This window comes from Astyanax mexicanus, chromosome 8 (assembly GCF_023375975.1).
Source record: "Astyanax mexicanus isolate ESR-SI-001 chromosome 8, AstMex3_surface, whole genome shotgun sequence".
Classification (NCBI taxonomy): domain Eukaryota; kingdom Metazoa; phylum Chordata; class Actinopteri; order Characiformes; family Acestrorhamphidae; genus Astyanax; species Astyanax mexicanus.
The window spans coordinates 35219496-35247331 of NC_064415.1; the positions used below are offsets into that span (position 1 = coordinate 35219496).

At 37.2% G+C, this 27836-nt stretch overlaps 1 protein-coding gene across 1 annotated transcript; it reads right to left on the minus strand.

The window, feature by feature from the left end:
• Positions 1-5719: 5719 nt before the first annotated feature.
• On the minus strand, positions 5720-27836 carry LOC103039256 (delta-type opioid receptor-like). Its single transcript, XM_007240031.4, has 4 exons — positions 27682-27836; positions 24536-24853; positions 15616-15968; positions 5720-12978 (listed from the first exon to the last, which is right to left on the minus strand). The coding sequence occupies exons 2-4, from the start codon at positions 24769-24771 to the stop codon at positions 12446-12448; spliced, it is 1122 nt and encodes a 373-aa protein (XP_007240093.1). The 5' UTR covers positions 24772-24853; positions 27682-27836; the 3' UTR covers positions 5720-12445.

Consider the following 27836-nt stretch of genomic DNA (forward strand, 5'->3'; position numbering starts at 1 on the left):
TAATTTCTTGCCTGTAGTGTGAAAAAAGTATTTATTTGAATATCTCACGAAAAAAGTAAAATGAATCGAACTAGTTCAGAATTAAAATTGTGAATTTTGAACGTGAACTGTTCACTTTGAGCGTGTATGAATTGAACTTGAACTAGTTCAGAAAAGCTGTGAACTGGCACAACACTGCGCCTTATAGTGTAAAAAATACGATATGTGTTGCTTGTCTACACAAATTTCACCTAAACCAGATGTTAGGCACATTTGCACCTCTCCTAAATTTAGTGTATCAAACATTATGACAGACATTAGTAAAAAACAGGTGTTAATTAAAAAAAAAAGTCATATAAACAAACCAAAAGTGGAAATTCCCAGAAACAGTATATTTAAATGCTAACAGGTCTTAAGAAGGTCTGTGGGACAAATGAGTCAGAAAACACTTGTTTTTAAGTAGCAATATATCTGTTAATGCATGCATTAGAACAGTCCCCAACAGAGATTTTTATATTCACCTACTGGGACTACTACAACATGCTCTACTGAGAGAATTAGACATTTTAAATGCCTCTTAGCTGCTGCATCTTAAGCAGCTTTGCAGGTGACATAAAGCACTTCCATTCCAATATGTATATATGTACATATCTATATTATATGTATAAAAAACTGAAACTTTATAGAAATGTGCATAATTTTAAGAAGCTGGTGTAGCCTAGATTATGTGGCCAATTAAAAATATACACATATTTAGGGCCGTTTCAAAGCAAAATTGATTCAGTGCAATTGATGACTTACCTTTGTTTTGTTATTTATTTTCTTCCTCTTTCTTTCATTCATTTCTTTTCTGGCTTCCTGATGGATAACTTCGCTTCATGATTGCTGAAGTTTCATATTTTACTGACTGCAGGAATCCTGAACCTGGCTGGCTGGCTACTGCCAGCAACTAATAAAGTCTCATATTTACTGTAAATATACTCATAGACAAAATAAATATATATGCCCTATTTGCTGAATGCACAGCTATGTCTCACGCGGATATGTAAATGATTACAGGTGTGGCCTATAAAAGGGCTCTCAGAGGCTATTTTGGGATAGTGTACCTCTTGGTGAGAAATTGTTGCCTGTTTGTCTTCGTGCCCAACTTTATTTAATCTTATATATAGCTCAGCCTGAAACAACAGGCCTGTTCCGGCGCTGACGAGAGCGGCAGCCTTCCAGCAGCTCCGTGTAGCGTTTCACCATAAGTGAACTTTTTTCTTTGTTTACTTTCTTTTTTTCGTCTCTTACTACGCTGTAGTGTGTGTTAATATGTATCCCATGGATACGGATCGCCAAACTCTGCACATGGGCTGCAGAAACTTTGTTTACTCGAGGGAAGAACTTCTCGTGCTGAGAACAAAGAGCCGCGCGGGCGCGAGGCACCCCATTCCGACGGAGCTTAAGCGACGCTCCAGGGGCTGTAAAGCCGGAGCTAAGCTAAAGGCTAAAAGACGGGAAAACCGCTGGAGATACAAGCCCTGTATTCCAGCAGTGGTGATGGGGAACGTGAACTCGCTGGTTAACAAGACGGACGAGCTCGCAGCATTAGTGAGAAACCAGAGGACCTACCGGGAGTGCAGTCTCTTCTGCTTCACTGAGACTTGGCTAACCGCTAACATCCCCGACGCTAATGTAAACATCCCCGGATTCGTCACTGTGAGAGCGGACAGAGACAGCGCGCGGAGCGGCAAATCTAAGGGCGGTGGGCTCGCTATCCTCATTAACAACAGATGGTGTAATCCTGGGCATGTGACTGTTAAAGAGACTATCTGCTGCCGGGATGTTGAACTGCTCGCGGTGAGTTTAAGACCATATTACGTCCCGCGGGAGTTCTCACACGCCATTGTTGTTTGTGTGTACGTGCCCCCCCGAGCGGACGCGGAGGCTGCGTGTGACGTCATACACGCGACCAACGCTAGGCTCCAGACACAACACCAGGATGCTTTTGTCGCTCTGTCTGGTGACTTCAACCACGTCACGCTGGACTCCACACTGACTTCTTTCACCCAGTATGTGGACTGTCCAACCAGAAAAAACAGGACAATTGACCTCCTGTATGCTAACATCAGTGATGCATACACCGCCATCCCACTGCCCCCACTTGGAAAATCTGACCACAACCTGGTTTACCTGCAGCCTCAGTACAAACCCTGTGTGATGAGGCAACCAACCACAACACGCTCCTTCAGGAAGTGGTCTCAGGAGGCAGAGGAGACCCTGAAGGACTGCTTTGCATCCACAGATTGGAGTGTTCTGCAGGACTCTCACGGTGAGGACATTGAGGGGGTAACAGACTGCACAACTGACTATCTGAACTTTTGCATGGACAATGTGGTTCCTGTAAGAACTGTTCGCTGCTTTGCTAATAACAAGCCCTGGATTACAAGTGACGTAAAGGACCTTTTAAACAAAAAGAAGAGGGCCTTTAAAGACAAGAACCAGGAGGAGTTGAAGAACATCCAGCGTGAACTCAAGTCCTGCTTAAAGGAGGCTAAGGAGACCTACAGGAAGAAGGTTGAGCAGAAGTTACAAGTTAACAACATGAAGGAGGTCTGGGACGGTATGAGGACAATCACAGGGTGCAAGCCAAAGAGTGATAGTGCAACAGCTGGTGGTGTGGAGAGAGCGAACGAACTCAATCTCTTCTATAACCGGTTTGATTGCCCTGTTTCATCCTCACCTGCTTCTGTCTGTCCTGCTATCTCAGCAACCTCAGCCTCTGCCCCACTGGACACCTCCCTACCTCTTCTGAGTGCTACACCGGTCTCCCTCCCACAGACTGTCAGCACATCCAGTCTGCCACCCCCCACCTCCACCCTCCACCTCTCTGCAGACCAGGTCACAGGGGCGCTGAGGAGACTCCGCTCAAGGAAAGCAGCTGGACCTGACGAGGTGAGCCCAAGACTTCTCAAGGCTTGCGCCTTTGAACTTGGATTACCCCTGTCTAACATCTTCAACATGAGCCTGCAGTTGGGGAGGGTTCCAACGCTGTGGAAAACCTCATGCCTGGTCCCTGTTCCCAAGAAACCTCGCCCCAGTGAGCTCAATGACTTCAGGCCAGTAGCTTTGACCTCCCACATTATGAAGACCATGGAACGACTGCTTCTCCCACTCCTCAGACCCCAGGTACAGCATGCACTGGACCCTCTCCAGTTTGCATATCGCAAGAAGATTGGTGTTGAGGATGCCATCATCTACCTCCTCCACCGAACCTACTCTCATCTGGACAAGGGCAGTAGTGCTGTGAGAATCATGTTTTTTGATTTCTCCAGTGCTTTTAACACCATCCAGCCTCCACTTCTCAGAGACAAGCTGGTGAAGATGCATGTGGATCCTCACCTGGTGTCCTGGATCACAGACTACCTCACCTGCAGGCCACAGTATGTGAGGCTCACTGACGGCACATCAGAGACTGTGGTCAGTAGCACTGGAGCACCACAGGGGACTGTGCTCTCCCCCTTCCTCTTCACTCTCTACACATCAGACTTCCAGTACAACTCTGAGATGTGCCATCTGCAGAAATTCTCGGATGACACTGCCATCGTTGGGTGTGTGAAGGGTGGTCAGGAGGAGGAGTACAGGAGAAAGGTGGATGACTTTGTTGCTTGGTGCCGACTGAACCAACTGCAGTTAAACATATCCAAGACCAAGGAGATGGTGGTTGACTTTCGTAGGTCTGGACTACCCTTGCAGCCAGTCTCCATCGAGGGGGTTGACGTGGAGACAGTGAAGACCTACAAGTACCTTGGTCTGCAGCTGGACAACAAACTGGACTGGTCAACAAACACAGACACCCTGTACAGGAAGGGACAGAGCCGGCTCTATTTCTTGAGGAGACTGCGGTCCTTTAACATCTGTAAGAAGCTTCTGCAGATGTTCTACCAATCAATCGTGGCCAGCATTCTCTTCTACGCTGTGGTGTGCTGGGGAGGCAACATGAAGAGGAGAGATGCATCACGGCTGGACAAGCTGGTCAGGAGGGCCGGGGCAGTGGTTGGAATGGAGCTGGACTCTCTGGTTACAATAGCTGAGAGAAGGACTTTGGATAAACTGCTTTCTATCATGAACAATGATAGTCACCCACTTCACACCACCATCATGAAGCAGAGGAGTGTGTTCAGTGGCAGACTGCTGTCACAGAGCTGCACAACAGACAGACTCAGAAAATCCTTCATTCCGAGAGCCATCAGACTCTTTAACTCCTCCCATCGGGGACGGGATGCTGCTACTGACTGAGTTTAACTCAGTCACACCACATGGACTTTATTACTCCACCACTTAATTATTTACATTAACACTTCCCCAACCTCACTTACGTTCAAGTACACTTTACTCATGATTGGGTATTCACATATTCACAATCTCCTTTTAGAACTATATTTGTTACAGTTGCATATTTATATTTATTTCTATGTCACATCAGCCACTTTCATAATCAATGTCATTGCACACTGCACTTTGCTCTGTTAATTATTTAATGAACATCAGCAACAACTGCACTGCTCTGTTTACAGATATGTATCTTACCTTGTATAGTACGTTTTTGTATAGCCTTATATATATATATATACGTATATATATATATATATATTTTTTTTTTCTCTTTTCTTCTTCTTTTTCTCTATTCTTCTGTTTTAATTTATGTTTGAATCTGTTTCTTATTGTATTGTGTTGTTGCTGCTGGATGCCTAAATTTCCTTCGGGATAAATAAAGTATCTATCTATCTATCTATCTATCTATCTATCTATCTATCTATCTATCTATCTATCTATCTATCTATCTATCTATCTATCTATCTATCTATCTATCTATCTATCTATCAAGGCTAGAGGTGGCCCAACAGCATCATAGTAAATCATTATTTCTTTGCCACATTTAAGGTTTCATTTCAACAACACCTTTTTGGTGCCTTTTTGGTCAATAAATGTATATCAAAAAAACAGTGCCACCTTTCAAGAATAAGTGATGGAATGGCGACCACAAGGTTGCTTGTGATCATTATGGATCTGCTACCATGTTTTACAGTTAGTACTTGGCAGAGTGAGTTTGCTCAGCAGTGCAGGTTTAATGCTCCTCACACCAGGTTATGTATTTGTGCGTGTTGACCTTGAATGCAGACAGTTTCTGAACTGCAGACCTGCCATAAATTCCTACACTGTGAAGCTCTTAATGTCACTTTTTCACATTTTTTAAAACTGAGTCAGAAACTGATTCATTGCTATGGATTATGTTTTTAGCTGTAGCCTTTGGTTTTTAGCCTTTTAAAAGATGGCTTTAGAAACAGAGCATTAATAAGTTCCTAATCGGTTGATGCTATTTGTGTCCGGGGCATGTACAAAAGTGTATTTTTGATATTATTAATTTGAGTGTTATTATTAAGATGATGAATTAAAAAGAATGCGGAGTCTTCAGGAATATTGTACTATTGGTTTACAATATATTATTAATAAATGGTCATTCTTATTTGTATGAGTGGGAGAGAAAGAGAGAGAGAGAGAGAGAGAGAGAGCATAAATAAAAAGTAATCTACCTTTTGAATTCAGTAAGCATTACTAAATAAAAGTACTAGGCTCTTTCCATTTTGTCACATTATTAATTATAGTTTCCAGGTTAAATGAATACATTAACGCATTAATGTTGACAGCCCTACTTAAAACAAAAACTAAAATGTTTGTACCCATATAATCAACAATGTAGTGGTTATTTACTTTTATTTTCAGGTAGGAGATTCTCAGGCAGATCGTTTTACACAAGGACAAGAGTTAATTTCATGCAACAGCATTTTTAACTGCAGAAATGAATGTTAGACAGCCGATCTTGTCAGTAATAGAAACAATGTCTTTTTACAGCACAGATACACCAACGCTGTATGTTAGTGTGAGAACACACACACTCACACATATTAATTTCCTTGTCATCCCCCCGTTACACTATGCATTACACACAAAATGCACATATATATCCCAACAAAAAAGATACATTACAAAAAGACAAATATATTTCTAATTGTAATGTTGCTTCTTATTGTAGCATAAATAAATTCTCTCATTACAAATAAAGGAGATATAAGGCCTGAAAAGCACAAGCAATAACTGAAAGAAAACAGATATTTATAGAATCATTTACATTAAGGCTAGAGATTATAAAAAGAAAAATTACCTTTTGCGTGGCCAGTTTTATCTGTTTATTTATACATATACCAGTCATTTAAATGTACCAGCTATATCTGGACATTGGACAAATTGTCATTCAATTTAGTTTTTAAATTGTAGATTAATAAAGATGATGATAAACTCAAAACTATAAATAAAAATGTCTTCAATATTAATCTACAATTTAGAAATGATTAAAAACAATATTTTGGCTAGTTTGACTTTACTTAATTCAGTTTGCATTAGAAATATCTAGAGAAATACCTTGCTGATAAAACTCAAAGTATCTGATAGAATTATACAAGGATACAATTCAATATTGGAATTTTCAGCTGCTAAACTGTGGTTATCTTATAGTACAAAAATAAATGTTAATAAATGTAAACAGCCTACTTAAATAAACAACCTGCTGCTAATACATTCATGTTAGAACAGCACAAGGGCTCATTCAGATTGTAGTTTAAGCAGGAGCTGAAATACAAATCAGCTGGTAATGATGTATTCAGTCTCAAATGGACTTCAATGTCACATAAAGCATATTAACACATTCCGACCGAGCACAAGAAAGAAAAGAAAATACAAGTACACTACAATAATCATAATGCCCAGCAGAGAACAAATAATACACTGTTATTTACATGCTGGAAGTACAATAAATATGTTTTTGTGCTGTATATGCTATTCACAGGAATGCAGACAATAATAATATACAGTGAAAAATGCATTGAGAATTATTTGGATACACTGTTGTTTTCACACTGTTGTTTTGAGAACTGCAGCACATTGGATTGAAACAGTGAAATAATAAATATACGGTCACAAAGTTTAGAACCTCAGTTATCGTTAAATTAAATTAAATACACTCAAAATAAATTATTCTCATAAAAAAAGAATTCCATATTTTTTTCTAAATGTATGCATTATTTTATTTTGAGTGGTTTGAGGTAAAGAAATAACTGTTCCCAATATATTATTTTACAATGATTTTATGGTTTTGTAATAAAACATAGCTGATGTCATGCAAAATTTCAGTCTGCAGTTATTTTTACATTGTCAAAACTACGCATTTATTTTTCAAGAGATTTCTTATGCATTTTTTAAGATATAAGGTTTTTTTACCGTAGACATTTTGTCTTCTATTTGCCATTATCACTACTGTAAAAATATCAGTCAGTAAGTTTCTCTGCAGTGCTCCATCAAATCACACAAACGACCGTCTCAAATCTCAACAACTGAATTACACAGCAATTTTGAAAACTCGATGGAATTCCCCTCTTGACCTCACAGTCAAAATCCAATCTGCTGCAGTACGAAGACAAAACAACGCAAATGAAGTCACTGTCCGCTAATCCGCAGCTTGTAATCTACTTTCTAATTTCAGTGATGTCACACGTTCTGTGACATTATGTAATGTTGCTCGACCCGGAGATTTCCAGCATGTCGAGATTAAGCCCTCTGCCAAATTTGAAAACATTCAGGTCAGGATTTACAAAAACAATCACAGATGATGCCGGCTTGCTCCTTTCTCCAGTGTGGACCCGTCCATCAACACACACACACATGCTCTTAACCACAAGCAGTAAATCCACACACAAGCCCGTCTGACTCATTTCTCACTCTCACCCTCCAGCATCAGGCCAAAAATAGCTTTAAGCTAACCGTGATAATTCTGATAATTATGTGGATTATGTGATAATTATTTAATGGATGATAATTAAGGTAATGACATAATTGTTAAAACTGGTTTGCACTGTATGGAAGTTTAAATTGCACATAATACTATACATTTTTTCTTTATATTTTCCCCATGATGTCCATTTACAACATTTGTATAGGTTTATGTAATAAAATATAATATAAGATAAAATATAAATATAATATAACAAATATCATATTAAAACATATATTTTATAGGATTTTTTTATATTATATTTTTATTATATGTTTTTGTATTTTATGATGTTACCTCTATTTTAGGCATTATTTCTCACTGTGTCTTTATAGAAAACATGGCATCCATTCTGATTTGCCTGTACATTGGCTGTCCTGATTAAAAAGAGATTTTACTGTGAATGCCATTGCGTTTGCTGAATAGGTAGTTATATTTAAATTTACTGACATTTATGACATCACAAATCAGACCTTTCTCTTACTGGTTATCATATATAAACCATCAAGCTTGGAGTCCATCTTTTAAAAAAATCAAGGGTTCATTTTGAGTGATTCCATAGAGGAACCCATAGAGGAGTTGAGACAGTATGGAAAATGCAAATTAAAATGCAGAGTTCCTTACATTTATGTTTCATTAAAGACAGAATAAATCCAAGATATTTCATGTTTGATATTTTATGTCTGGTAACTTTTAGACCATGCATTTTTACTAGCGATAAATTCCAAAAAAAAGTTGGACGAGAAGCAAAAAAAAAGTGATTTCCAACAATTAATATCTGTAATTATAATGGCTGTTATGTTGATTAAATGACATAGGCAATACGATTACTTAAGCAAACCTTTGTCAAGCACCAAAATATGGAATTGCTGCCATTTTGCATATATGTAGCTGAAACAGGCAGCCTAGTGCATCTCAAATATATCAGTATTAACATTTAAAATATAACATTATTGTCATTATGACTTTTAGAAAAATGTGCATTGGGAAGGCTACTAGTGCACTACAGGCTCATGTGGGGCAGCCTAAGCTTTTCTCCTTAATGGATGTTTTTTCTCCTTACATTACTTTTACTTTTATGAAACCAGTACTTTTACACTTTTAGTTTGGTTAATACCCTTTTTAAATTAAACCCTGGTATCTATACTTCTACTTAATATTTTTTAATTTGTGTTAATATTTTTGACACTTTTGGCATATCTGATTGACCATCACACAGTGGAAACATATATTTGTCAAAAGAATCAGTATTTTGGAAGAAGTTGCTGTGTGATCTATAATAAACACAGAACCAGACTGTCCAGCCAGCAATCCTGACCCACCCACAATAAACAATGTGTGAAGAATTTTAAAATGAAAAGTGCTATAAACACCGCATATTGTTTCATATCTTACAGAAGAATGGGACAAAGAACTCCTGAAACACTTTCTCTCTTAGTATCCTTGCTCCTAAAATATATTTTAAGTTCTATGATAAGAAAGGGCTACATTACAAAGTAGTAAATGTTACACTGTCTTTTACATTTGTCTTTTGGAACATGTTGCTCGACAGAAATGCAAAAATGGATGTATATTAACAAATGAAATTTGAAATATCTTGGGTTAATACTATCTGCAATTGAATAAGATTTTTTTTAAAACCATTTTTTTTATTTGCTTCTTATGATTTAGGGTTGTAAAAGAGACTTTGAAAAATCTTTAGATGGGGAATTAACCTTTACATGAACTACGTAAAATCTTTAAATGGTCATTGACCCATATATCTCTTTTTCAAAAATAGGTCTTAAACCATAAACATTGATTTCCTATGTTAGTTAATCAAGGATACACATATTTAACTTATATGCGCCTATTCCAGAAACACTATACAGGACCCTGTACATTAAGCAGCTCTAAATACTACCCCAAACTGAGCCTCAATAATCTGAAACCTGTCACCCAATCACAGAATTACTTGTATTGAAAAATAATGAGCTTATCAGGGGTCAGTGATTACCAGTTTACTGTTAAAAAATATTAATGTCCAGTATGTGCTTTGATGCATGTTGTGCTTTCTGTTATCGGCAAAACTATGCTGGAGGGGTCATAGATCCTGGCCTTTAAAGTGCACTTATATCTGTATATAATACAGAAAGACAGAAACAGTGCAGGACTGCAATATAACCACATACACACACATTGCTAATACACCTACAGTTATACATGAAGAGTTAATTTACAAAAACAGATAAATGAATGTTTAAAGGATAACACATATCTGTTTTGCAAATGAATTCTTCATATATCAGAAAACTGATAGACAGAAATTCCTGCTTAAAAACAGATGTAAAAAGGGAGATTATAGATATATGCCGATGAGTACATCAGTAAACCCCAAACAAAACACAAGACATTCAACTTATATGATTGCCAGGATTCTGAAAGCGACTTGGCGACCCTTATAGTAAGAGTTACAGTTATAGGAGAAAATCAATTAACAATAGAATCCACCACAGCTAACAGAAAGACAATACACAAAGGCATTTATGTTGATTAGAAAACAACTTACAATCCCTGAGAAATACATTATAACAGTTCAACACTTTAAACGAAACTTACACCAGACTCATCAATTTATTGGAAAATATGTAAAGGGTAAAACGTATAGGTGTTCAGAATGCAAAACCCTTTCCCCCAAACCACATCAATAAATCACCTAATGATACACGTATGCTTCAGTGAGTCTCTGAATGGAAATAAATGAGAAGCCAAAGGGCTGGATTGACTTATATGTTTAGAGGTAACTCAAGGTCAAGGTCTCCAGAAACAGCAACGCAGAAACAATTAAAAGAAATTAATGGTGTAAAAAAGTGATTTAACCACAGAGATTCCGGAATCCATAAGGATCAAATGGAAAATAATATTCAATAAAATATGTGCTCATTTTTTTGTTTTGAACTTAAGAAGACCTCAGAATAGTACACAAAATATGGACAAGTCTCAGAGCTGAAATAACTCATATTAGTGCTTAGTTGACTTGTTGATCAACAATTGTCAGCTGATATTAAACCTTGTGCTAAAACTCAACAACCATGTGCTTCTCTAAGCAGTTGGCTGTAGATCTGGTATATTTGACAAAATTCACTATCACGTTAATCTTGGGAGTGGATGTATTCTGCTTTGTGCTTGTGTGACATCTAGAGGCACCAAAATACACTTCACAGGTAGATGATAAAATGGATTTCATTAAATAATAATCAATTCTGGAAGCAAATCAACAAGTAACCAAACAATCAGGAAAATAACAAGCTGAAATGACTGTAAAACAATGGACATTGTAGTTCCAAGCCCAACATATCTTTGTTGTCTACTTTGTTGTCAAATGTGCCACCCAAGCAGTGGAGACCAGATGTGGAGACAGACTCACCTACTCATAGTGGATTTTTACACCAGGTCTGGTAAGGGTCATTTTTGTGTGTTTTTTTGTTTTTAACAGTAAAAGTGCAGCTGATGTAAGTTCCACTACAACTCAGCTAAGAAGTGCACAATACAGGTTCTGAAGGTGGTCTTTTCCAGCCAAGGCTATGAATCACTTAATTCCTAAGTAGAACTGGAAATGAAGTGCTGACAAGTGTGTTATTAAACTATATCTACAATACAACAGAATAACTTTAAAATCTATTTTTTAAGGGACAAAATATACATAGGGAAATCCTAGGAAGATATAACTGCTGGAATTAGATGCTGAAGATTTGTTTAAAGGAGTTTAGAGTAGATAAAAGAGATGTTTTGTTATTAAAACATATGGGGATGGGGACAAAGCTTCACATCATACTGTTACCAGCCAGAAGAGGCCTAGACCTATCCATATTTTTTTTTAATCACTGCTCCTGGCATTCTCCTGGCTTAGACATCATTAAAATCTCTGGGTACATCTTAAAACAGACTAGATGCAAGATGGACTAAGAAAATCAACAAACTCAAAAGATTTTGCTGGGAAAAGTGGGTAAAAAAATATAAAATAAAACATAAATAATTAAACTCCATTATATAGGATTTAAAACATTCTGAATATGTTGCCATTTGAGATTTCATTTATAAACATTTGAGATTTCATTTATTATCTAAGGAAATATAATTGTGTTGTGAGATCAGAGATTTACATTGTCACTGTCATACGAAAATCTTTTATCTCCTGATTCTTCACAAGTTTGCTCTAGTGGTCTGTAATCATGAAATTTTTCACACAGTGTAAAAAAGGGAGCTTCTGTTATCAAATGGAGCAAAAAATAATGATGTTTTCAGATTTTATATAACAGTGACAAAAGACATGTAAATATGCAGTACGTTTACAAAAAAAGCGAAACCAATACTGACAGCCCCAGATAGAATTCTCACCAGACTTCATCTCCTTCTGTCACCATTACACTAGTCTGAATCTAATGTTAGGTAACATGTCTCGCACAATTCTCATGAGAGACGGAAGGTTTTCCTAGTCAGTCACACCAATATCGTCTGGCGGCTGCACTGTGGTCAGAGGGCTGACGACACCTGCGTCAGTCCAAGAGTGTTTGAGTCCTCCTTCCCAGTCTGTGTGATGGAGGACAGTTCCATGCCTAGTCATGCTGGCTTTGCTGTCCTTGGGGGGCTCTCTGCAGCCTGTGGGAGCTGCCTGCACGCACTCCTCCCTCCCCTGTTCCCAACCAGACCCCTATCCCCCCTTCCCCTCGTCGGCAGGCAGAAGTCCTTAAAGCAACGCTTAAAATTCTCGTCCAGAAATGCGTAGAGAATGGGGTTGAGGCTGCTGTTGGTGTATCCAAGAGCAACACAGAGAAAGTATGCAGCCATCACGGCCGTGGTCTCAGGAATGGACACTATAGCTTTGAGCAAAATGAAGATATGAATGGGAGTCCAGCAGATGATGAAAGCTGCCACAACCACCAGCACCAAGCGCGTGATGCGGCGAAGGTTGCGGTCTTTCTCTCTGGAACCAGAAAGCAAGCGGACACTGCGGAGGCGCAGGAGCATGAGGGAGTAGCAGACGCTGATGATGAGGACAGGGATGACAAAACCAAAGACGAAGACACAGATCTTCATCAGGGTGTCCCAGTACTCGTACGGTTCAGGGAACTGCAGGGCACACTCTGTGGTGCCTGGAAAGAAATTAAAAACAAATCTTAGCAGGCTTGAATAGTTATTAATGTCACATTTAACTCTGTATTAAAAATATGCTGACATGCCTAAAGTCATGCGATAACAGTATGTAAATTGACCACAAAATGTTACCTCAGCGAACAGCTTGGAAACACCCACAACCATTTAATTTGTAAGGTGATATCTTGTGTGTGACACTAATCACTGCCCAGCATGCTCATGACTGGGTGAAGTTCATTATCCAGATTACTTGGACTGAGGGAGGACTGAGAGTGGGTGCCGGATGGGTGGGATATTCCATATCTGATGTTGAGTGGGCATTTAACATCTCTCAATCTATATTCCTCCTGTACTGTGTGTACTAGAAATATGCCATAGCAATCATTACCATCCACAGTGAACAGAACAGTGGGTGATAATTATTGTGACTTGCGATATCTGCCTAGAACTGTCCATGTGATTCACATCCACACTCAAAGTATGAGGCTCCGCACACATATTTTGCAGGTCATTGCAGTGCTCTATTGTTTTCTTTAGTCAGTCTATTCCCACAACTTTTAACATGTTACTATATATGGGATGCACTAATTTTGTAAAACATAAACATTTATAAAATGTAGAAATTGGGACTAACTTAAAATTTGTGATTAATTTGTAAGTTCCATCCATTCAGGGATGTCAATAATTTATTATAATTTTTTTGTTTGTGGTTTGAGCTATATTTTTATCATGTACATTCATAGCAATTGTACTATGAACTACACACAAAACACATCTACATAATATTTTTTATTAGTTATTAGTAGAATGGTTTTAGAATCAGATGTTATAGCAGAAACTGTTGAAAGTTACCGTAATTAGATGTTTAATTTGGTTAATATTTTTCTTTGATAGTGTACAGTGTTATGGAACTGATAGTTTAGATTTTGTTTATTTTGCTGCTTTTTAGCTGTTACATTTCTCTGTAATAGTTATTTAGGTGGAGGCAGCTTCTCAGACACTCTGAATTACACTTTGAATTATTCAGATTCACTGTTGTTTTAGATATGACTGATAAATACCACAGTGATGAGAACTGATCAACATGGAAATTAGAAAGTTGTTTGAGCTGTATTAGAAATGCATGCACATCAGCCTGGTTGCAGTAAGGCCTTCTGGAATTATGCAATTCCATTACCGAGCCTCTGAAACCCATTCTCAAGCATGTTTACACATTATTGCAATGCAGATTTCTCAGCCAGTGATTACCTTATTATGTATTGTATGTTGTATGTTCAAAAACTACACTGAAATATTTAACATTTAACATTTTTTACAACCACTGTTTGTTTGCCTAATATAACTAACTAGCAGTGGTTCCTTATTGAACACATGAGCTATCTACAGCACTGATCATCACCCATACCTGCTAAGATATGGTCATAATCTCTCAAGACTATTACATTCTGCTCATAAATATTTAAAAGTGTTTAAACATAAAAGTCAAACAGGAACACAAAATGTACAAGTCATGTACAAAATGTGTTCTGATGTGACCACAAACCCAAATAATTTTATTGGCCACTTAGAGATTGGGGGTTTAAGAGTGATTTTTTGGGGCAAGGTGATGAAGGTATGTCACACATAAAAGCTGTGGAACTCTCAATGCTGGCATTCATTCCTCAGCTTCTTTCCCTCATAGATGTTCTGACACCGAACACCCACACCACTCCCCCGGCGTGGCTAAGAAAAGGTAACAGAAACACAGATATGATGTGAGATGAAAGAGGTCAGACTGACTTAAAAGTTTAGTCTAGCCAGTGTCAACATAGAGTCATCTCTTTTGTATCATATCAATTAACCTGGAAGCTTCAGCTGACATGTTTCCACAGTGTGAAGCCAGTTGAAAGATCAAATCTTTCTCAAACTGCCACCCACACAGCATTAAACAGCAAACACATCAAGAGGAAGAGCAAAGTATTAACTCACACACTCGGTCTACGTGACCTAATGGGGCAACTGAGCAATGTAAATTACATTACTGTTCATAGGTTTGAAATCCCTTTTATAAATATTATTACATTTTATTTTAAAGAAATTAATACCAGAATTGAAAATCACATGCCTCAAGGCCAGATTGCTAAATATTGGATGATAAAACACCAGCATGAGCTCAATGCTAAGGGGTTTTAGGTCCTATTATTTTAGCAATGTCTCTCTGTACACATCTGTGTCTTCAGTAAATTCAACTTAAAGTAGCTGAATGCATTCATCAAAAGGACTGTCCACAAACATCTGACATATCATGTATGTCTAAGATGGAAAGTCAAGTTTTTAGGTCATTTACAAAGGGACGGTTTATGCAGAAAAAATTAAGCATATTTATATTGCTTGGCCTTAAAAGAAAACTTAATCGTCAAAATAATTAGTAAATTACCTAATTAGTTACTTTTAATGCACTAATGCATATTTTTCTCTTGGTACATAATCAATTTTAACTTATTTTTGCATATTTGCACCCCATAATTCTAACTGACATTGCAATTTAAAGGATTCAATGACATTCAGGGGAAAATGACTCCAAGGTCAGAATGATCATACTGTACTGATCATACAGTATAAAATCTATATATTTTTTTTATGTAAGCATAACTTACCATTATTGGTCTGTGTGCTTCCCAGCACCATGGCTGGCACTCCCGCAGCTGAAGAGAGCACCCAGATACCCACGTTAATGCATTTTGCCATGAGTGGAGTACGGAAGTCCAGCGCTTTGACTGGATGACACACGGCCACATAACGATCGACACTCATCATGGTTAGTGTGAAAATACTGGTGAACATGTTGTAGTAGTCGATAGAGATGAAGACCTTGCATACAACTTCACCAAATGGCCAGGTGTTCAGCAGATAGTCTGCACTTTGAAACGGCATTGTGGTGGTAACCAGAGCATCAGCCAAGGCCAAGTTGAAGATGTAGATGTTGGTCGCAGTCTTCATTTTGGTGTATCTGAGGAGAGAAGGGCAAGGGAGCGAAAATGTCATATTCAGGGGAACTTATCCTGTCACTGTAAATAAACACATAGTTTTAAAGGACAGAAATTACCTATGAATAGTATGATGTAAAGCTCTAAAAAACAGGTTTACCAAACTATACCATTTCATTATTTAGTATACAATGCCATTTAGACGCTGGAATAAAATACTGTAATTTTAGACCTTTTTAGAAATTAGACCCTTTATTCTTTATTACTAAGTAGCTGTAAACGGAAGTATTACTAAAATAGATTGAACCTTCACATTATGTAATTACATCTTTTTCTACATCACTGTCTTCACATACAGATGATTTTGTTTATTCTCTTGTAAAAAGTGAGCCAGCGGCAGAACATGACAGCACTTCATTTGATGTCTCCTAGTGAATAAATATATCACAGCGATTAGGGAAAAGAAAGAGAGAGACAGAAGCCCTGATTAGATCTTTTCAAGTAAAGTTAGAGTGACAGATGCATCTGCTCATGCGTTTTTTCTCTTTCCACTCACTCCATCAAGATTGCTGCCAAAGGCTGGGAATGGCTTTGAGTTCTGGAATGATGTGTACAAAAGTGAAAGCCAACTGTAGAAGAAAACAGACAGTATTTATGGGTAATATGGATAGATGGACAGATAATAATAAGGCAGGACTTATAGGTAATAGGTATACTTTTTCAATGAAAAGCACTGTGTAGAAGGAATGCAGAATATTTTTTTCAAAGAAAGGCTTTTAAAAAATGTTAAATATAAAAATATATTATTATATGGGCAGAAAAACGAACTATTTCTGCAACTGATACATACCAAAAACAAATAATTCAATTTGCGCACTTTCTTTTATTTAATTATAATATTTTAATAATGTAAATTTAATTTTTTTTATAATATTTTAAATAATTTAAGGCACCAACCTTAAAATAATTCAAATTCTAATCCCATCCAAAAGAAAAAAAAATCAGAAAACAACACAAGTCACACCAAACAGGCCAATTACAAGAAAAAATGACCTGTCACTAATCATTGATATACTATTAAACTCTCAATCCAGAATTGGCAGACTTGCACTTCAGGGCAAATACTAAATTAAGTCCTTTAGTTTTATGGACCACATAATATAAATCAGGTATAAGGAAAGGTGAAAATTCAGAAATCAGTCTCCTGTAACAGCATTCAGCAGAATTGCTTTCTAGGAGAAATTACAGTGACTGCTGCAGAGGCATAAACATGTAACGGCCCATGGATCGGCCTATAGTACATAAAGTTCCCCACATTTTAAAACTGTTTTAATTAACCTGTGTGAATACTCATTAAATAAAAATATTAAACACAGGCTACTACAGTTGACGAATAATAGGGATACATATCTGATGAATTCGGCAAAATCACAATTTTATCTAAAATACATTCTATATAATGATACACTAGTAGTACTTGGAAAACCATTGGCATGCTTGTCCCTGTGGCAGATTGTGGAAAGCACACCATCATATGTCTAATATGATTAAATATTAAGTCATTCTGGATAAAAGTGTCAGCACAATCTGCTATCTATTTGAGTGTGCTGTTCCCATAACTTCATCATTCCTTTGATCATTTCAGTTAATTCCTCTCACATTCCCTTTATCCAAATCACCTGTCAAATCTCCTGCCAACAGAGAAACTATTTTAATTTTACCCATCAGGTGAAAGCTAAAGAAATAAATATTTTTGAATATGATTGAATATGTGAAGGCAAAACAAACTGCACTGCTTACAGTAATGTGAAAGCTGAATGCAGTATTTGAGTTGGATGAATTTTTAATGTGAATAACATTAACGTTTGTGGGCAAAGGGGGACATAAGACCTCTTTTCTGGCATAAATTTAGCCAAAATTGCATGCATGATAAATTTCCTGACATAGTTTATCCATCATCTGCATAGTATTTCCTTATAAAACACTTAATCTTCAGTCAAACAAAAGCAGGTTAACATAATTGGCACACAGTTTTGGACAGGCAAGGTTTGGTTTCTGATTGTTTGAAGGACAGACCCCACAGGTGATGGGACATTTTGGTTCCCACAAGAAACAAATCAGAGCCTCACCTGTTGAGGCAGGTGAAAAAGTGACAGACTTAATTTTGTACACATTTGATTTCTCTTTTTTTTTACCAAGCCTCCTTTGCCGAATGATATACGATTTATTCACGTATGTCTTATAAATATATATATATATATATATAGTTTCCCCAAATATCCCGTCTTTCACCGTGAATGGATTCACAAAATCAGTGCTAGCTAGCTAAGGCTAGCCATATTAATATTACCCAGCCAGCAAATCTAGCCAGATGAAGGTTAGCAGAGAGACAGCAAGCTAGCTAGTTTTTAGTTACTGGATATGCACCTTGATTTTGTCCTGCTGCTGTAACAAGTTAATTTCCCCCTTGGGGGATCAATAAAGTCTTATCTTATCTTATCTTATCTTATCTTATCTTATCTTATACCCAGTTCTCTGGCTATGACTTGATTAACCCTGAACAGTTTATTTTCTCATTTTAACGTCAAACCAGTGGAGGGTAACATCAATCAAGCCATAGCTCTTTAGCCTAACCTGCTTAGCTAGCTAGATAGTGAATATCCTACCATGGGGAGTCTGGTTTTACAAGAGTGTACACTTGCATGCTTAGCTGAACTTTATTTGGCATTTAACGGTCGTGTTAACATTAATTTTATGTGTGATCAATCCGGGGAATCTTGAACTTTTTTTCTGCCCATTTTTGACAACTTTCACAGGTAATTCAGGGAGGTGTGCGAGGTTAGTTGTCCACACAGGCACTGCAATTTAAACTGGTGGATATTCTTCCAGCTCCCTCTCTGCCTTGGAATTTCCGGTGTAGGAGCATACCCACCAGCCTCGCTTTCATTTCAACATTGTGCATAGGGTGACCATACATTCTTTTTTACTCATAAATGTTCTCTTTTTGGGATCCTTATTCTGGCCTCATGGCCACTTGCCAACATGCACCTGACTCTACATCAACCATTGGTTTCATAAAACTGCTTCCCAAAGAGAGAGAGAGAGAAAGAGCAAAAGATGGACATTTTCAACAGCCTAAAATGTGTTAACATACGTGTTAATGTAAATAAATACATATCAGTTATATATAATCATGCCGAACTTTTCTGAAAGGTATACAAGCTTTAAGTTTCAAATGAATAACTAAATCAGTGATGTACACAGCCCTCCATGTTCTCTTTCATAAAAAACAAAAAATCTAAATGCGTTCACCCTACATTAACATTACATTTGTATAGACTTTTTTAATCTGTTATAACATATGCTGGGCCACTTAACTGGAAATAGACACAAATAATCTAATTTAACAGCTTCCATAAACAGAATAACAAATGGATTTGGCTGAAAATATGTTTTCTCTCAACAACGGCAATAAAGACTATCAGTGAGCTTGTTTCTTTGTCCGAATAATGAATGTGGGTTGTGCACTGTTTGCACAAAAATGTGATAATCAACAATTGTGGACTCAATTTAGATATATTTGTCCACCTTAACAAAACAGCAGCTCACAGTCCAAGGTTTGTAAACATGTACTGTGGTTGCCCCTTCATGAATCATTTTTTTGTTGCATGTTTGTCACTTACAAATGTTTCAAATCATAAAAAAAAAAATTAGTCTAAAACAACACAATAATCTCAAAATGCAGTTTTTAAATAAAAAAATCAAACCTACGTGACCCTTTGGGTTTTTTTCTTTTTGACAACAACACCACAACAAGGTACAATATTCCATTACTACTGAGAAGGCAAGGCCCCAGCCCCACACTGGGGAGGCTTTACACCTCTCAATTCATTGTTTAGCACTGCATAAGGTGACCTTAGACTCATGTGGAGATTGTACAAGCTGTGTGTGCGCAGTTAAAAGCCTGCAGCAGTGGGTGCAAATTAAAGCAGTTGAATTCACTAATTAGAAGGTATGTCTGAATCAGTTTGGGAAAAGGGTTTAAAAAAACAGATCAAGAAATAACAAGAGATACAGTAACAACTTCTTACACCAGAAATAAGTAATTATGAATGTATTATAAATTGATAATAATAGTGTAATACTGGTTTTATGTAAGAAAATAAAGAAATCTGGGACAAAAAACTAAATAAAATGCCGTCGAAGTGCTGCATAATCCTTGTGCTGTAAGGGATTTAATATTCCTTTACATTGACACAACTGGCTTATAAGTGTTATCAATCTATGAATGTTAAAATGGTCTTGGATCTTTTTGCACAAAGTAGTTAGTTAAAGTACTATTGGTCAGACAGTTAGTTAAATGGCAATTGCGAGGAAATGAGAGCTGTATCAGAAACCAAACTCTAAAGCAGTAAGGCCAACAATCACTATAACAGGCCTACAGAGTTACAGTAAAGGCTGGAGTAAAGATGCATTAGCCAATGATATCATGAGCTCTGCATACCCTAACAAACACTGCTCATTTTTCCAACACCATTTAAACACGGATAGCATGGATAGATGGCACAAAAAAGGAGATAGGACAAGACAACCAGCTTCACTCAATGATTCCAAACAACAAAGCAGTACTTAGAAAACAAAATTTAAATGTTATTCAGTGGTAAAGATAAAGTATAGCTCAAAGTCCAACCTAGAATCAGTTCAATCAGCACTATTTGAAAGTTGCGGTTAACAACTGTAATTCAACAAAACTGAAAAACCTCTAGCAAATCTACCAAAACATATTCATAATAAACTGTAAGCAAAGCTGATAGAAACTTACCCCAACAGACATAAAGTATAAAGCATTTCAACACTATTTCACTATACATGCATTTTACATTTCTTGTACAATGCGTGCTAAAAGTGTGTAGTTTAGTGATAGCTTTAAAGCAGTCTCCAAGGGTCTCAGCAGACTAAAGCGCTATCTGTAGATGGGATGCAGGGGGTCCTGTGGGTAATTTTCTCTTTTATGAGGGGTCCTCTGTGATTTTATTCCTGTCCGGTGCAACCATGTATGTGTTTTTCACAGACGCCCTCTGAGTAAATTGCATGCTGAATTAATTCATTTTAGTCCCGTCCGGATCCACGCAAACACAACAGTGGGTGGAAATGGAGGAGCTACTGAACACGATGTCATGTGACCGAGAAAGCCTAAAAACTCACTGGTCCTCCTATTTTTTTCAAATGCAGTCCGTATGTAAGAGTTTTATCACTGAGTAGAAGTGTGAAATATTTTTCACAGACATCCCCCTGAAAAACTAACCCCGTCCAGGTAGTGCTTAAGACTATTTTGCCACAACAACCAGAGCCCAAGAGAACTCAATTGCCCATGCTCCACTCTATGGGTGGTGGATAGATGGCACTCTCTCTCCCCTCACCGTATCCATTGTTATGCTGTCTGGCACAGTTGTATGTTGGGGAGCTGGTGCTTTCCTCAGAGCACATTGACAACTTTATATTAGTCTAAAAGAGGTGTGATTGACGTATTAAATATGGGCGGGACAAAAGAGATAGATATTGTAATATATTACATTGTTTTTTTTTTTCGTTTATTATTCCACATGGTAGCACTAATCAAACAAATAGGATAAAGCTGTGGTAAAAAACATTGGCGAATTCTGTAAAACTGACAAGAATAAATACATAATTAATATTTTTTTGTATTTTCTTATTTAGGAGTATTTTATTCTCTTCAGTAACACAGATGCTGTGAGTATCGCAGAATCACAGTATTATGATATTATCGTTATTGTGGGCGAGGTATTGTGCTGATATTGTATCATAGGATGCCCTGTGATTCCCACCCCTAGTAGTGAAGACCAGTACTTGTCCTAACACTGCTAGTATCAGGAGAACTGCAGATGACAGGGGGGACCATGGTGAGTGGGTGAGTCAAATGACTATGCTAAATTGAGGATGTGTATATGCAATTTTTAAAATTGTATTATATAGTAAGATCTGTTGGCAAGTGTATTTGTTTTTAACAAGAGCACATTTGTTTGTAGAATAAAAATATATAAAATTAAACTTCTTTGTAAGGATAATTTGTTTTAATTCGATTTTTTTGGAAAGCACTGTAAGTACGCAACCTATATATGCACATAAATGCATTTTCAAATGGATAGGAGAAGATATATTTTTAGCTGTACCTTCTGGAATTCACACCTACACTAAAATTGAAAAAAAAAAAAAATAATAATACTGCTGTACTCATCAAACTATAAACTTTGTGGTTTAGAGTTGAAGTGCAGAAAAAATACAATCTATTTAGTTTTTGTCCAGTTAACTTTGAAATATAGGTATGTATAGTGCTGGACGATATGGCCAAAATTTATATCACGATATATTCCTTAAATTTCGGTCGATACGATATAATTTCGATATCGATAAATACTTTGAAGGCCTCAGAAAAAGAATCCCTGCAATCTCTGCAGCTTGCACTGCAAATTTAAATGATTATTTAACTGTGTATTTGCACTTTTTGTATCAATCTATCTAATGGAAATCTGTACCTACTACTGTATGAAAATGTTTTTTAAGTCTTTGAAACCTCCTTTCACAAAAACTTTAATACTTTAGAAATAAAAGTAGTCAAAATAAATCAATGCTCAATTTTATTTGCATATAGCAAAATAATAACATGACATCCCTGTCAAACATAAGCCTATATAACTATTACAAATAAAAATAACTTTAAATGACAACAGAGGCAGAGCTTCTTATTCATTGTAAACAAATTTAACAGATTAAAACAAAAGTGTTTAACTAGGATATATAATACAAGAAGCCTTTATATACATAAAAGCAACAAGATTTTCCCGTCAAATAAACAAACCTATAGGATTTTTCAACTATAAATAACTTAGTGACAACATAATCTATTAAAGTGCTTCAGCCAGAATACAAGAGGTATTCAACATGATATCAACGGCAAATAAACAAACCTAAAGGATTCATAAACTTTAAATAACTTAGTTTCAACATAACCTATTAAAGTGCTTCAGTCAGTATAAGGAAAATATTGTATGTAGTGAAGATGCTTGAGGTGGTGGAACAGATTAGATGTATTAACGTTACGCTGCTTGTCGGCTCCACTCACCGGCACAATTTGCAGCAAAGCGGCAAGCGAGCGGACCCGCGGCTGGGCGAGCGGACCCGCGGCTGGGCGAGCGGAGCCGCGGATGAGCGAGCGGAGGCGCGGATGAGCGAGCGGAGGCGCGGATGAGCGAGCGGACCCGCGGCTGGGCCAGCGGAGCCGCGGATGAGCGAGCGGACGAGCGAGCGGAGCCGCGGATGAGCGAGCGGACGCGCGAATGGGCGAGCGAAACAGCGGCTGACCGAACCGAGTCTACCCTAGCCTTGGATCCGCTCGTCCTGGCTCCGTTTCGAGACATTTTAGATGCGTAGCGGAGCGGACCTGAACCTAGCCTAGCCTAGCCTAGCCATTTTAACCTAGCCTAGCCTAGCCTATCTGGCTACGTGCCTGTGTGATTGCGTCATCACGCACTGAGGTAGCACAGCTATGGGGGCTGAATGTGTTTGGCTCTGCGGCGAGCTGACGCCAGTAAAAAACGCCTGTCCGTGACAGATTCTGTACATAATACATATCGATATACCACAAAAGTGATATCACCGTTATTGAAACATTTCTTATCGCGATAAATACCGATATCGAATTATTGTCCAGGCCTAGGTATGTAGGATCAATTCTAATTATAAAAATACCCAGCACAAAAAAATGCCCCAAAGAGACAATTCAGAAAAGGCTTGGCAGATGATTAAACGTTCCAATATTGACAGGTTCATAGTGATGGAATCTGTAAAGAATCACCACTGAGTAACACCTGGTTGTCTCTGAGGAAGACCAGATCTCTCTGTTCCTCTATAAGTCTCTCGTTCTTGCTCCCTCCACAAGCCTTTCATCAAGTCTTAGTTTTGATTTACTTGAGAGTTGACTCATAAATAGAGCTCTAGGGGAAGGCTTCTACAGCAGTGCTATTAAAAAGCCCTGCATCAGCATTTGGTGAATTAGAGAAGGGAACCACTGCTTTAAATCATACACACATACAGCCAGTTTCTGTCCAAACACAGATGCCAATATGAAAAAACAAGAAAAAATGAAATAGATGTATTTAAATATGAATTTTATATCTGGTAAGCAGGCCAAGTTCAGTCAACCATTAAACTTTGTAAAGTAATAAAAAAAATCGCTGGAGCTGCAAGGAGTAAGACTGTACTAAAATTCATATGTAAAAATTTACAGCCTAAGAATTTATACCCAATGTTTTAACCCAGCTGTTATTCACTTTAGAATTACTATAAAATGACTGAGATGCTTTTTTTGACAATTCTTCAACAGGAACACCACTGAATTATTAACTATGCTTCTCCATCTACGAAGCACATCTCCTTTGTTGACAAAATATTTGAACATCTGATTTCAAGCCAATCTTTTGCTGACACTAATGAAAACCGAAGTAGACTGATGATTGATGTGAGCTGCCACATAAGAAACCTCAGATTTATTTGGAAACACATTTAATCATACCTGATAATGACATACATGACGAGACAGTTTCCCACCAGTCCAACCACAAACACCACAGAGTAGACGGCTGTGATGGCTGGGCTGAGGAAGGACAGGGGCTCGGACTCTTGGTTCCAGCCAGGGCTGGGGGTCAGGTTCCTGAGCTCAGGGTCTCCAGGTAGGGAAGAGTTAAACTCACAGTCGTTTGTGGAAAGGCACTTGTCTCCTTTAAGTATTTCCACCAGGTTGGAATCCATGTTTGAATCCAGGAGTGTGAGAGAGGAGGAGAAACTCAAGGATGGAGGACGGTTCTAAGAGTTCAAGTTTTCAGTGTCGCTCCTGAGGAGACAGTAAACAGAAATGTTAGAATGAATGCATATAACATAGAATACACTGCAAAATCTTCAGAAATTAATTAAACTCAATAGTGCTGAAGTAATTATGACATCATTGCATTAGAACCGCCAGAGCTAGTTTAAGTCCTACATTATTAACTGTGTTACAGTACTTTACTGTTCATTTAGTCCCACAAAGCTGAATTAACTCTAACAGTAAGTGCATTTAAATGCAATTAAAAAATCGGACCAAAATCACATTTTTGCAGTTATCTGATAGGTCAGAGTTTCGAACTAGTAAAAACTTATTTGTTTTTTGGTAATTTTACTCCATGTTTACAAAAAGCCATGACAGTAACTCATGCGAAGTTTTCCCATTATTTAACTACCCAAGTGCATACATAAATACGTTGATTAGTACCATTACTGGTAAAATCTGAATTTTGCTTACAGTTGCATTATTTCTCTCATTATGTTGTTAACCTCGGTGGTGTTGTAAATATGCCTAAACAAAATTGAATACATGCTTACCGTGCTGACATGATATTACAGTACTGAATTAAACAATATTAAATATTAAACCCTATTCAAACTGAGGATGAAAAGTCCCACATTTTTAGATACAGCTAGTGATATTAAAATTATATATATTTAAAAAAACTAGTAATCTATCGGCTTTTTAGTAAGTAACTGCCAAATATAATAATATGAAGTTATTTATTTTACTCTAATAATTAATCTACCATTGTTTGCAAAATCAGCCTGATACTGATTCACATTCAGCACTAGATAAGCTCTACAGTATTTGAATACTCCATGACATGGATACTCCATGACAGATCATGTGTTATGTTAGCACAACTGGTAACACAATTTTGAAGCTAGGTGTCACATCAGGCAGAGTAAAGGTCATGACATTTTAGAGTAAGTTAATTCAGTAAATGGTGATGGCAGCATGACACTGTTACATTATTAAGTATAGTCTATAATGAACATTCAAAATAGCAAATGACAGGACATGTTTAAGCAGAAGGTTATTTAAGGTTCTGCATATCGATTGGTGATTCATATAGGGTTGCTAGGCAGTTGCTATGCTTTTTCCCCAGCTGGCCACCAACGTCAGTAAACATTAATTTCAGGTTCAATGTTTGTCATGATGTCAGATGCCAAAAATTTTTGGTCAGGATAATGTCTAATACTGTTACGTGCCTCCAGGGCCAATTGGCTTTCTATATAATTGCTTTGGTTTCCCACTAATCAACCCAATTATTAACCCAACCATTAAACCAGTGTTGAAATCCACTCAGAGTGCTGGATGTCACTACTATGGCCATTTTCACCACATTTGAGTGAAACATACTAGTAGAATGTGTACAACTAACGTTCCTTATAGGAAAATCAGAGTAAATACATTGACACTATTAACTGAAGTACAATTTTAGGCCCAATACAGTAAGTATCTACAGTAGAGATATCAATGATAGGTAGCAACACTCTGAGTTTGACAGTGATTTTAAATGTGACTGATTACAAAAAGCAAAGAACACACAAGTACAGCTGTGGCCAAAAACTGCTTCTGTTTGTGGTTATACTTAAGCAGTTTCACATAAATGTCAGGAGGCATGCTGGGAGATACTCTTAAACAAAATCTAGTCGCAGTTTTGCAAACAGTGAGACTGTAAGATTCTACGTCTTTTTAAATAATTTAAGAATATTTTCAAAATCTACTCTTGTATGGCTGGCATTAGTGTGGAAATGAACCATATACCATATTTGACTTAACTTAAAGCAGTGCAGAAATAAAAAAAAGCTATTGTGCAAATTACAGCATCTGGCTGAAAGCCAAACACCAAATATGTTTTTTAACATGCTTTCATTGTTTTTGCCACTTTTTTACCATTACATAAATTAACTAACCTATATGTATTTCTGTCTTGCTTTTAGAAGAAAAAACAATTAGCTCCAAAAATATAAAGAAAAAGTTTTTTTGAATATTTTTACATCAACAAGTATCTACATTTTGTGTATTTTGGTTTACTAGGTACATAATTGGAACACACAAATACACCTAATACTGTATAAAAAATCTTGTTTAAAAGACCAATACAATTCTTCAAGATTACCTGAAATATAATCATTTTACATTGGCTTCCACTGAAATGTAAAAAATAAAAATATTTCTCTCCTGTAAAGTTAGTGTTTTAGAGACACTTAATTTTTTATTGGACATCAAAGCTTTTGTGTTTTTATTTATTTGACTAAACACCAACAGTCAATTTTTTGTCAATTTCAGCCGAATATTTTCTGTTGCTGAATATTCTGTGCATATGAAACAAACACGACAAAGTACTTAAGTAAAAACTGTGGCCTAATAAATGATATACAGTATTGCAAAAAACAATCCACAACTATTATGAAGTAGAATAATACCTATACAGTGTGAAATTAACCCATATAGCTAACTAACTAAATTAACCTTAACATAAATTACACACCAAAGCTAAATTAAATAACAACATGAATTAAACCTCTAAGTCTAGGTCTCAACAGCTTTTCAACAAAAAAAATATACTCCCACTTAGTAGCCTACCTGAAGAAAACCTACATTTAAGTTAGTAACCGTGTTGAACTTTTTTATTAAATGTGGAATTGTGTAATTCCGTCTTTTAATTGGGTAAATTTAACTCTTTTCAGGTTACCTCATCTCTTTTCAGTACACAGCACACTCTTTTACACAATCTTCCTTTTATAAATCACCCTCTCATCACCCCACGCCACTGTTTTACAGCTTTTTTCTCGTTCTAATCTGATAAATATAATATGTATCTTTACCTCTGTGCTGTAGCAACAGGCGATGCTCGCGCGTGCCAGTTGTTTGCGCGGGAAACTTCTCCGCCGCCGCCGCCGCGGTGCTGAGAGAGTGAGTCTGTGTGTGAGCGCGAGCGAGCAGGACTGGATGGGAGCGTGGAGCCTGCAGAGCGCACCAG

What these genes read in the sequence shown, in the direction of transcription:
- LOC103039256 (XM_007240031.4), bottom strand. Translation starts at nt 24,771, where the DNA reads ATGGATTCCAACCTGGTGGAAATACTTAAAGGAGACAAGTGCCTTTCC. An exon ending in GTCATGTATGTCATTATCAG is followed by an intron (nt 15,969 to 24,535) that starts GTATGATTAAAT and finishes TTCTCTCCTCAG; the next exon opens with ATACACCAAAATGAAGACTG. An exon ending in AAGCACACAGACCAATAATG is followed by an intron (nt 12,979 to 15,615) that starts GTAAGTTATGCT and finishes ATTTCTTTCCAG; the next exon opens with GCACCACAGAGTGTGCCCTG.